The sequence below is a fragment of the Sparus aurata genome, chromosome 5 (assembly GCF_900880675.1).
Source record: "Sparus aurata chromosome 5, fSpaAur1.1, whole genome shotgun sequence".
NCBI classification, from domain to species: domain Eukaryota; kingdom Metazoa; phylum Chordata; class Actinopteri; order Spariformes; family Sparidae; genus Sparus; species Sparus aurata.
The window spans coordinates 22,699,022-22,710,947 of record NC_044191.1 but is presented as its reverse complement, the minus strand read 5'-3'; the positions used below and the strand labels follow the sequence as shown (position 1 = coordinate 22,710,947).

At 43.5% G+C, this 11,926-nt stretch overlaps 1 protein-coding gene across 2 annotated transcripts; it reads left to right on the top strand.

Moving 5' to 3' along the window:
• Positions 1-127: 127 nt before the first annotated feature.
• LOC115581080 (intracellular protein transport protein USO1-like) lies at positions 128-4,076 on the top strand. Of its 2 annotated transcripts, XM_030415925.1 has the most exons (4): positions 128-423; positions 609-782; positions 877-1,050; positions 1,236-4,076. In XM_030415925.1, exons 1-4 carry the CDS (start codon positions 295-297, stop codon positions 3,873-3,875), a joined length of 3,117 nt encoding a protein of 1,038 aa, XP_030271785.1. In that variant the 5' UTR covers positions 128-294; the 3' UTR covers positions 3,876-4,076. The 2 variants fall into 2 exon arrangements, with proteins under 2 accessions (XP_030271785.1, XP_030271786.1); XM_030415926.1 differs by lacking the exons at positions 609-782; positions 877-1,050.
• The last annotated feature ends 7,850 nt before the right edge of the window (positions 4,077-11,926 follow it).

The following is an 11,926-nucleotide window of genomic DNA, read 5'->3' as shown; positions in this document are numbered from 1 at the left end:
AATACATTAAAGTAAGGCTATAAACCAATGGGAGAACAGCATGGAATGTTATTTTTCAAATTGAGAACTGGGGCTTTGATCTAGATTCTAGAATCTGGTAAACTCTTTAGGGCATTTAGCAGAACTGTTGTCGAAAGTGACTTACAGACTTTCTTCACTGCAGGTTAGACACACATTACAGTAGTAGAGGTGTTACGAGTGTTGTAAGTCAGTTTAGGAATTTACAAAGCCAGGTTTTATCCCAGCTATATCGAGGCAAGATTTTCAGGGCGGTAATTTCGTCAAGATAAGAAGATGAATAGAAGAGCAGGACAATTTTCCCTGCAGGCCCTACCGTCCCTGCCGACCGGGTTGTCTCTGGCCCCCCCACTGCTCCCAGGGATTGAGAGGAAAGAGAAGAGATTTGGAAAGTCAATCACAACGGTAAGTAATTCAGTAATGCAGCTGATAGAGCTGTTTAAAATTAAGTGACATAATAGTTATCAGTAATATTTCATTATAATCAGATGATCCAGTGTCGTGATCTACCTGCTTTACTTCTTGTGATTAAAGTAATGTTGATGTTTTGAGGTGTTGCTGTGAACTAACAATTGTTTTACCTCTTACAGAGCGGTGGATCTGTGACATCAGAGAAGTCCCATGATCGTGTTCTGGACAAACCCAGACCAGGAGGACTTTCAAACATCCCACGGGCGTCAGTGCCATCCAGGTGTTCTCTGGCCCCCCCAACGCTCCTAGGGATTGAGAGGAAAGAGAAGAGATTTGGAAAGTCAATCACAACGGTAAGTAATACAATAATACAGCTAATAGAGCTGTCAAGTAATGTTGATGTTTTGAGGTGTTGCTGTGAACTAACAATTGTTTTACCTCTTACAGAGCGGTGGATCTGTGACATCAGAGAAGTCCCATGATCGTGTTCTCGACAAACCCAAACCAGGAGGACTTTTACCCATCCAACAGGCGGCCCTGCCGACCGGGTGGTCTCTGGTCCCCCCACCGCTACCAGGGATTGACAGGAAAGAGAAGAGATTTGGAAAGTCAATCACAACGGTAAGTAATTCAATAATACAGCTGATAGAGCTGTTTAAAAATAACTGACATAATAGTTATCAGTAATATTTCATTATAATCAGATGATCCAGTGTGGTGATCTACCTGCTTTACTTCTTTTCATTAAAGTAATGTTGATGTTTTGAGGTGTTGCCGTAAACTAACAATTGTTTTACCTCTTAAAGAGCGGTGGATCTGTGACATCAGAGAAGTCTCAGGAGTGTGTTATGGACAAACCCAGACCAGGAGGACTTCTACCCATCCCACCCCTGGACCCTCCACAGACCCTGAAGATGAATCCCCCTGACAATATTAATTTTGGAAAGAAGGAGAAGGAGAAGCAGAAGGAGAAGGGAATAATGAAAGGCATCAAGGGGGAAGGACAGGAGTTACAGGAGGAAGTTAAGAGGAACTTAATGCTGGAAATTGAGCAGTTTTCAGAAGAAAGTGTGGTCTCAGAGTATTCAGAAGTCTCTTTAAAAGAAGTTGAGGAGGACATTAAGAAGGACATCTTGCTGCAGCCTGAGACGACAGAAGCTTTTCAGCTGATGGACAAAGTCCAGCAGCAGCCCTTCGCTTTCAACGGAGGCAAATATTCCAGTGCTCCCATTAATGAGCAGCAGGAAAAAAGACCACTGACACACGATAAACTTGACCACATGCAGTCCTTTATTGACAACCTCCAAAGCAAACTTGAAGCCAAGAAAAAGTTTGCTTCCTCACTGCAGCAGACAGTCAACCAGCTCAATTCTGATCTCAAAGCAGAGAGAGCAAGAAATGAGGAACTCCAGAGTTCCTTGAAGGAAGCTGTCAGCCAGCAGCGGAAGGAAGCAGCAGACTTTGAGTACATGTCTCAGGCAAACGAAGAACTGTTATCTGAAATCAATTTCCTGCAAAATGAACTTGAGGCTGGCGAAAAACAGTGGCAGCTTGGTAAAAAACAGCTTCAGGAAAATGCAGAGGCTTACAGCAGACTTGAAGAGGCCCTTGAAAAGGAGAAGACTCGTTACTCCCTAGCATGTAAAAAAATACAAATGCAAAAGGAAGAGAGCGAGGATCTCAGGGCTTCATTTGAGGCTATGGAGACAGAATATGAGAGACTAAAATCTAAATGCCACACTTTCTCTCAGTCCAATGAAGAGATGATGTCAAAGAAAAATGACAGCAGACTTGAGGAGGCCATTAAGAAGGAACGTGCTGAAAAAGAGCTCATGAAAGCGCAAGTGGCCGATCTAAAGAATTCACAAAAGGATCTCCAGCAGACAGAAGACAGGCTGAAAGTCACAATCACTGAAATGACAGCTGAACGTGAAGAGCACAAGAAGGTGATTGAGAAGCTTCAGTGGGATCTGAAGGTCTCCTCTAGTCTGCCAAAAGAAGTAGCAGAGCGTGACAGTGTGAATCGTGACGAAATCAATGCCCTTAAGAGACTCGTCAGTGAGCAGCAGGAGAAAAGTCAGCAGAAAAATGATGAAATTGAATCAATGCTCTTCAATATTCAGGATCTCAAAAGCAGAATTGAAGCCAAGGACAACGTTGTTTCTTCACTGCAGGGCACAGTCCACCAGTACGCTTCTGACCTCAGAGACGAGAGAACAAGAAATTGTGACCTCCAGAGGGACTATGAGGCTGCTGTCTGCCAGCAGTTGAAAGTCGACCAGTACGCTTCTGACCTCAGAGATGAGAGATCAAGAAATGGTGACCTCCAGAGGGACTATGAGGCTGCTGTCTGTCAGCAGAAGAAGCAAGCAGAAGAACTGGACCTCCTGACTCAGAAAAACCAACAACTGGCTTCTGACAATAAAGGGCTGCAAGATGAACAGCAGACGAAAGACAAGCTGAAAGTCACGATCTCTGAAATGACAGCTGATCTTGAGAAGTACGAGTCTGTGATTGAGAAGCTCCAGAAGGACCTGGAGGCGTCCTCTAGTCTGCACAAAGAAGCAGCAGAGCATGATGAGTTGCATCTTGCCGAAATCAAGGCACTTAAGGAACTCATCAGTCAGCAGCAGGAGAAAAGTCGGCAGAAAGATGATGAAATTGAATCCATGCTCTTTGATATTCAGAATCTTAGAAGCAGTATTAAAGCCAAGGACAGCAATTTTTCCTGCCTGCAGCAGACAGTCGACCAGTATGCATCTGACATCAGAGACGAGAGGAAAAGAACATATGACCTCCAGAGGGACTGTGAGGCTGCTCTCTGCCAGCAGCAGAAGGAAGCAGAAATTCGCAGCAGACTTGAGGAGGCTGTCAGGAAGGAGAATGATCACTTCTCGAGAGCATGTAACAAGATAAAGCTGCAAAAGAAAGAGAGTGCAGATCTCAGAGCTCAACTCAAGACAATGGAGACAGCGTATGAGAGAATGAAATGTGAACACTTCCTACACTCTGAGAGCCATGAAGAGATGGCAAGACAAAAAAGGACCATCTCTGAGAGTCAATCTACCATCACTAAGCTTGTGAACATGCTAGATGAACTCAAATTGGAGTCAGAGACAAGACAGGGTAAACTTCTAGAAAAGCTAAGACAGGAAAGGAAAAGAAACTCAGAGTTACAGCAGAAAGTTGATGAGACTTCGGCTGCTCTGATAAAAGAAAAGACCATGTGTGAGAAGCACCGTGTCGAGCTCAAGGAATCTTTGACCAAACAGATCGAGACTCTGGAGGAAAAGCATCAATTTGCTCAGGCTCTCGAGAGGGCTCAGTACGGCTTTTCCCAGTTTCAGGCACAATACCTGGCAAAGTCAAACTTTCAGTTTGGACACATCAGTGACACTGATTTCAGGCTCCACCAGCAATTCTGTAGCAGCAATACACCGCAGTAGGGATACACTGATGATGAGAAAGCAGAATGACATTGACAAGGATTATCTTTAGTCCTAACCCTCAACCGTTGTGGGTTCTCTCCGGCTGCTCCGGCTTCCTCCCACAGTCAAAAGACATACCAAAAAAGTAGGGTTAATCGGTTAGTCTAAAAATGTCAACCTGCTCTTCAGATCAGATATGAGATGCTCAGCTAAGAACAAGACCAGAGTTCAGTGCACAGTAGCTCATCCCTGAACTCCTGAGCCCTAACCCTTAACCGTTGTGGGTTCTCCCCGGGTGCTCCGGCTTCCTCCCACAGTCAAAAGACATACCAAAAAAGTAGGGTTAATCGGTTAGTCTAAAAATGTCAACTTGCTCTTCAGATCAGATATGAGAGGCTCAGCTAAGAATAAGACCAGAGTTCAGTGCACAGTAGCTTGTCCCTGAACTCCTGAGCCCTAACCCTTAACCGTTGTGGGTTCTCTCCGGGTGCTCCGGCTTCCTCCCACAGTCAAAAGATATACCAAAAAAGTAAGGTTAATCGGTTAGTCTAAAAATGTCAACCTGCTCTTCAGATCAGATATGAGACGCTCAGCTAAGAATAAGACCAGAGTTCAGTGCACAGTAGCTCATCCCTGAACTCCTGAGCCCTAACCCTTAACCGTTGTGGGTTCTCCCCGGGTGCTCCGGCTTCCTCCCACAGTCAAAAGACATACCAAAAAAGTAGGGTTAATCGGTTAGTCTAAAAATGTCAACTTGCTCTTCAGATCAGATATGAGAGGCTCAGCTAAGAATAAGACCAGAGTTCAGTGCACAGTAGCTTGTCCCTGAACTCCTGAGCCCTAACCCTTAACCGTTGTGGGTTCTCTCCGGGTGCTCCGGCTTCCTCCCACAGTCAAAAGATATACCAAAAAAGTAAGGTAAATCGGTTAGTCTAAAAATGTCAACCTGCTCTTCAGATCAGATATGAGACGCTCAGCTAAGAATAAGACCAGAGTTCAGTGCACAGTAGCTCATCCCTGAACTCCTGAGCCCTAACCCTTAACCATTGTGGGTTCTCTCCGGGTGCTCCGGCTTCCTCCCACAGTCAAAAGACATACCAAAAAAGTAGGGTTAATCGGTTAGTCTAAAAATGTCAACCTGCTCTTCAGATCAGATATGAGACGCTCAGCTAAGAATAAGACCAGAGTTCAGTGCACAGTAGCTCATCCCTGAACTCCTGAGCCCTAACCCTTAACCGTTGTGGGTTCTCTCCGGGTGCTCCGGCTTCCTCCCACAGTCAAAAGACATACCAAAAAAGTAGGGTTAATCGGTTAGTCTAAAAATGTCAACTTGCTCTTCAGATCAGATATGAGAGGCTCAGCTAAGAATAAGACCAGAGTTCAGTGCACAGTAGCTCGTCCCTGAACTCCTGAACCCTAACCCTTAAAGCAAAACTCTCACCAAAAAGCAACCTAGGACAGGTGAGATAATGAGGGAAAGACGCAGAAAAGGAAGCATGAAGGAAACAATACTGACAGAGGGAGACAAACACGCAAGGAAGAAGAGGAAAAGACAGAGGCGAGAACATAGAGAAAAGAGCACAGAGGAGAACACTGAGGAGACACAAAAAGGCTGGGACCCACTGGAAACCGGCAGCAAAGGCGATTGCTGGGACCTTCTGGAAGCCGGCTGTAAAGGTGAAGGGTGGGGCCCTTGGGAGGCCAGTGGCGAAGGTGGAAGCCCTCTGGAGGCCAGGGGCGTGGGCTGGGACCCACAGGAAGCTGGCGGCGATGAAGAACGCTGAGACCCTCTGGAAGCCGGCGGTGAAGATGAAGGCTGAGGCCTTCTGGTGGACGAACCGCCGACTGAAAAACCCTCCTGGACCTTGGCAGGGCCACTGACGGAGGATCACTCCAGGCTGTCAGCCTGGGAGCTGACTGAGGTCCACAGGGAAGTGTCAGCCTGGGAACCGACGGAGAGATGCTGGTGGCTGTCGGCCTGGGAGCCGATGGAGGGTCACCTTCTCACGTTCCAGAAGGGACTGGAGCCATACTTCCAACTCCATTTTGCCCTGCTTAAAAACAGACTCTGTGCCTAAAATGCTCCGTACAAAGTCTGCTGGGTCCATGTTTTAGTCAGTTCGTTCTAGGTATTAAAGGGGATAACTAAAAGGTGAATGAGGAAAAACTAGAACAGAACAATGTTTACAATCTAATCTGTAATTTTAAAGAGATGACCAAGAGCTTAGCGGGGTTAGGGTTCAGGGACTTTAAGTAGGGTTACACCTACGGACAATTTAGACTAACCGACTAACCTAGGTTATTTTTTGTGAATGTATATGAGTCAAACCTTCTTGTAAAAGCATAATTACGACAAAAGAGGCACTTTTAAGATTTACCGTAGTTTCGTTTTCGGGCAAGTTCATTTTTAATGGAGTGCTGGTGCACTCTTATGCTAGCATCAAACTATTTTTAAAACACTAAGGAGGCTCAACACAACATGAAATTTTGCTTGTAGTATCACCAGGGTCTCTACACATGAACACGAGCATTGAGAACATTGTTTGTGTCAGAGAGTTTACTAAAAAGAACGTTTTTGAACAACTCACATTGGCAGATGTTTCCTCGGCTTGCTGCCGTCCTGCCAGTGAGAGGTGTCGATCTCCGAATGTGATGTAACATGGAGAACAGTTAAGGTGGACCACTCCTAAAGCTTAGTTCCATATAAATGCACGGATAATTAATTGTTTTGTCGTTAGCAAAAACAATATTGACCTTGAAGTTGAAAGAGGAGCCTCATATAAAGCCGGAAAAGTCACACATTGCTGGAAGACAGTCGCGGTCCACCTTAACTCTCCTCTAAGTTACATTGCATTCTGAGATGGATACTTCTCGGCTGCCATGACGACTGGGAGCGGAACAAGTTACTGCTATGGTGAGTTGTTAGAAAAACTTTCTTTTTAGCAAACTCTGTGTACACAAACAATGTTCTCAATGCTAGTGTTCATGTGAAGAGACCCTGGTGATACTACGTGCAAAGTTTCATGTTGTATCAAGCCTCCTTAGAGTTTTAAAAATAGCGATTTTGATGCTAGCAAAAGAGTGCACCAGCACTCCATTGAAAATGAGCTTGCCCTAAAACGAAACTACGGTAAATCTTAAAAGTGCCTCTTTCATCGTAATTATGCTTTTACACAAAGGTTTGACTCATATACATTCACAAAAAAAGCCTAGGTTTCATTTTGGTGAGAGTTTTGCTTTAACCATTGTGGGTTCTCTCCGGGTGCTCCGGCTTCTTCCCACTGTCCAAAGACATACCAAAAAAGTAAGGTTAATCGGTTAGTCTAACTTGTCTGTAGGTGTAATCGTACTTAAAGTGCCTGAACCCTAACCGCACTACCTGACATAAGCTCTTGGTCATCTCCTTAAAATTACAGATTAGATTGCAACCTTGTTCTATTCTGTAATTACAGTTTTTCCTCGTCCAAGTCGACAAGTCGAGTCCACCTTTTAGTTTTCCCCTTTAATACCATGATAGAACGAACTGACCAAAACATTGACCCAGCAGACTTTACAGAGCATTTTGGACGCAGGGTCTGTTTTTAAGCAGGGCAAAATGGAGCTGGAAGTATGGCTCCAGTCCCTTCTGGAACGTGAGAAGGTGACCCTCTGTTGGCTCCCAGGCCGACAGCCACCAGCATCTCTCCGTCGGTTCCCAGGCTGTCACCTCCCTGTTAACCTCCATCAGCTCCCAGGCTGACAGCCCGGAGTGATCCTCCGTCAGTGGCCCTGCCAAGGTCCAGGAGGGTTTTTCAGTTGGTGGTTCATTTACCAGAAGCCCTCAGCCTTTATCTTCACCGCCGGCTTCCAGAGGGTCTCAGCCTTTGTCGTCACCGCCGGCTTCCTGTGGGCCCCAGCCCAAGCCCCCAGCCTCCAGAGGGTTTCCGCCTTCGCCACTGGCCTCCAAAGGGCCCCAGCCTTCATCTTCACCGCCGGCTTCCAGAGGGTCCTAGCCATCGTCTTTGCTGCCAGTTTCCAGTGGGTCCCAGCCTTTTTGTGTCTCCCCAGTGTTCTCCTCTGTGCTCTTTCCTCTATGTTCTCCTCTCTGTCTTTTCCTCTTCCTCCTTGCGTGTTTGTCTCCCTCTGTCAGTATTGTTTCCTTCTAATTTCTCTTCTGTGTCCTTCCCTCATTATCTCACCTGTCCTACTCCCTCCTCTCTCCCCACCTATTCCTCGTTCCCTCATCAGTGTGTCTGTGTATTTCAGCCTTGGTTTCCCATGTACTCTTTATCAGTTTGTTGTTGGTGCTTGTATGATGTCTCCCTCGAGTTCTCTGTGTTTCCTTGCAAGCCTCTTGTTCCTCAGCGGTATGTTTTTGGACTTTGATTTCTGGTTTTCCTGTGTTTGATGTGTACTTTGCCTTTTTGTTTGCACTTTGTTTAGCTGTTTTATTTGCTACTTTGTTTTTTGGTCCTTGGACCCACTTTCATTTGTCCACTTGGTTTGTAGATTTCAGATTTTGTTTAATAAAGTTCGCCTTTTGTTCTTCCCCACCCTGTCTCCTTGTGTCTGCATTTGGGTCCACCTTTTAGTTTTAGTTTTCCCCTTTAATACTGTGATAGTTATATACCAAATATTAAAGCTGCAAGCAGTTTGAGCAATTCAGAGTAGACGGCAAATTGTATGTGGAAGTTATACTGAGTTGATGGTTTTATGGCGAAGCATCAAAATGGAGCACGCCACAGGTGTGACCTGGGTGAAAGCTTTCGATAAGTCGTGTCCACAGATGCTACTTGCAAATCGGTCAAATGACCTAGGAGGAGTTGGAAAAAGTAAGTTTATAATTTTGTCACATGTGTGCCAATGACATGAAACTCACCTGAGTTTCACGTCATTGGGACAGACCAATGTGGAGATATGCAACACTTTGTGTTTTGAGCAAAATGTACAGGAAGTTGTTAATTAATAACTTGAGTATTGTTTGGAATATATTGTTTGGAAATTGGCGTGGCCATATCACAAGATTCAGCACAATTCAGTAAGTGCGTGGATATAAGGTTTTTGAATGTGTGACTAAGTATATGTGAGTTAAAAGCCAAAACGCACCTTCCTTGATTATAGCGCCACCTAGTGGTGGAAATTGAGGACAACAATAGATTCTGCAATTTTTTTGGCAGGTGTGACTTATTCCAAGTTTGGTGAGTTTTGGGGCATGTTTAGACAGTGAAATATGTGGTCATTTGGGACAAAAAAGTGGTCCCTCGCTTATACTGAAATGAGCCACTTTGCATGATGTAAACATACATTTGGTACTAAAAGTATACTTGGATGTTAATATGAATTTAAACAGAGTATTTCTACACTGCAATACTGCTGAATCCTCATGAAGGTATTACTTACAGGCAGTGTTGGGGAGTAACGAATTACATGTAACGACGTTACGTAATTTAATTACAAAATTTACGTAATTGTAATCCGTTACATTACTGGGAGAAAATATGTAATTAAATTACAGTTGCTTTTGGAAATTTCAATGATTACAACTTAAGTTACATTTGAAAAATCGCCGCAAAAGCTCGGATTTATCAAATAGTTTTTCGCCCCCCCTAGATTCATGTTTGTTTTTAGTTTTTTTCATATCAACATCCTCCTTCCAAAACTGACGCTTGTGATTGGCTCTCACTGGTCATGTGCCATTCGACTCAACCGACAAACCGTACGGCGGCAGTCAGACTCAGCAGCAACAGTGTCGGCGACGCACAAGATGTTCCTGGGCTGGAAATACAAAAAACACTTCAAACAGACAGAAGCCAGGCTTCCCTGTATTACAAAGGTGGCTCTCTTTTAACCCGGCTAGATCAACATGGTAACTTATACTTAGCTCATAACCTGGTCCCGACCAGGTTCTGTTCAGAGTTTAATAATAAAATCGGCTATAAAAGCGCCGCTGTTTCACTATTTAACTCATTTACAGCTGGCGTCACCTTTACTTTGAAAGTCCAGTGGAGCTGGATCAGAACATTTGTACGGAGGGAGAGATAGCGCTGATCCGCTGCTGGTTACTTTCTCTCTGAGCGTCTCCGCCGACAGATGTTCAGCTGAGGGGAAACGCTGCTCAGCTGTTGATCCGACTCGCGTCAGGAGGTCATTTATTAGGCTATAGTTTATTTACTTTTATATACAGCCAGTCACCACTGAAAGAAGTTGTGCGCTCCCAGCAGGACAGATAATTTAACTTAATGTGGCCATGAATAAATTAATTGTTTCGCCTGTTATGTGTTGCCCAAACGCAAATCTTGAGTAGGTCTACTCTGTTTTCTCACATTTAAAAAGGTCTTTGTACAGAGACAACATGAGATTTGCTTGTAGCTACAGCACCTAAAAAACCCACTGTAACCTATTTTCATACGCACACCCAGCCTCGCTTTCAATAAAACACACACTGGCATTTTATAATTGCGATCAGTGAAATATATGAAAACAATATAAAACACAGTTTAAAACAATAGTTGTTGTTGTTGCTCTAAAGCTTCATATTTAAAAGCAGCTCAATGTAGAGCTGTCAGAAATTAAAATCAGCCTCCTCTTGTCATATTTGCAGCAACACTGTTGCTTCAGGCTGTGATCAGGCTTTTTTATATCGCTCATACTCTCTCCATTAAAACAACCTGCTCCTCTTGGCTGAAATCAGCCCGTTGTCGCTCCATTTTGTGAGGAAGTGAGCCTCCTTCGCAGTACAGGCCTAAGGTCAGACTCATAATATATGGTTAAACCTTTGAACTGAAAGGTTTATCACACTATAGGTCTTAAAATGTGAAAATGGTTAGCAGTTGAGAGATTTCATTCAAAATTAAGAAAAGTAATCATAATGTAATCAAATGTAATTAGTTACATTACTTTGAGAAAGTAATTGAAATAGTTACACTACTATTACATTTTCAACGGGGTAACTTGTAATTGTAACCAACTACATTTCCAAAGTAATCTTCCCAACACTGCTTACAGGTAACCCATTCACAACTTTTGAATGTTTTTTTTTTCTTTCTCCTGCAGGGGCACTGCATGTTTTTTACCACAGGGAGGCGCTATTTACTACTCTATTAAAAGACAGTGTATATAGAGCTGATACCACGGATATGATTGAATCTATGCAGATACTTGCCAGTCAGTCTGTCCAGTATATCCTGAACTTGAACATGAACAGAAGAGCAGTCACACGAGCACTTCACTGAAGCGCTTAATTTGACAACAGATCTCACAGAGGGTTTGACTGTATTGTAGTTCAAAGACAACCTTTAGAAAAAGAACTGTTTTTGTTGCTCTATATCTGAAAGATACAGGAATGTGTGGGATTGTCTCACACTACTCTCTTTCTGGGTTTCACAAAACAACTGCCGACTCCTGTGCTTGTGAATGTTTTTTGTATGGCCTCATGGATAGCTCTCAAGTTAATAGACTCCTAAGGTTGGTGAGAAACATCTATATTTGGATTTTTACAAGTATTTCATCAAGGTCACAAAAACAACATCATTCACCGTCTGTTTCGGTGTGTTTAAGACTCAGACTTATCAGTGACATCAGACTTTGGGAATTTGAGTGCTTCAACCGCATCTCAGTAAAACTTTTCACAATGGAGTGACAAGCTATAGGGTATTTACATTGACATGAAACTGCACCAAATGAGCGCTAAAGTAACAACTTTCTCTCGCTATTAAAACTGTATTTCTACAGCAACAAGTTACAAAGAAATACCCAAAATATTACAGAACAACATAAAAGATGATCCCCTCTATGTGTTTTGCCTGGATTGTGGATGTTTAAGATCTGCCTGCCAGACCTGAAGGGTTCTGGCACAAAATAAGGAGTTTAAAGATCATAAATTGACCAGAGTCAAACCATGGAGGTTCAAGGCTCAGTGTATTTATCCATTGAAACATGGAGGGGAAAAAAATGAAAATAAAACTTGTAATAAAATAACAGTTTTAATCCTAAAGGGTCTTAAATGTCACCAAGTGACTCTGAGACTATAAAGAACAAAGAGTAATTCAGCCAGGACTGGAGAGATATTAAAGCAGACTACTTAAGTTAAA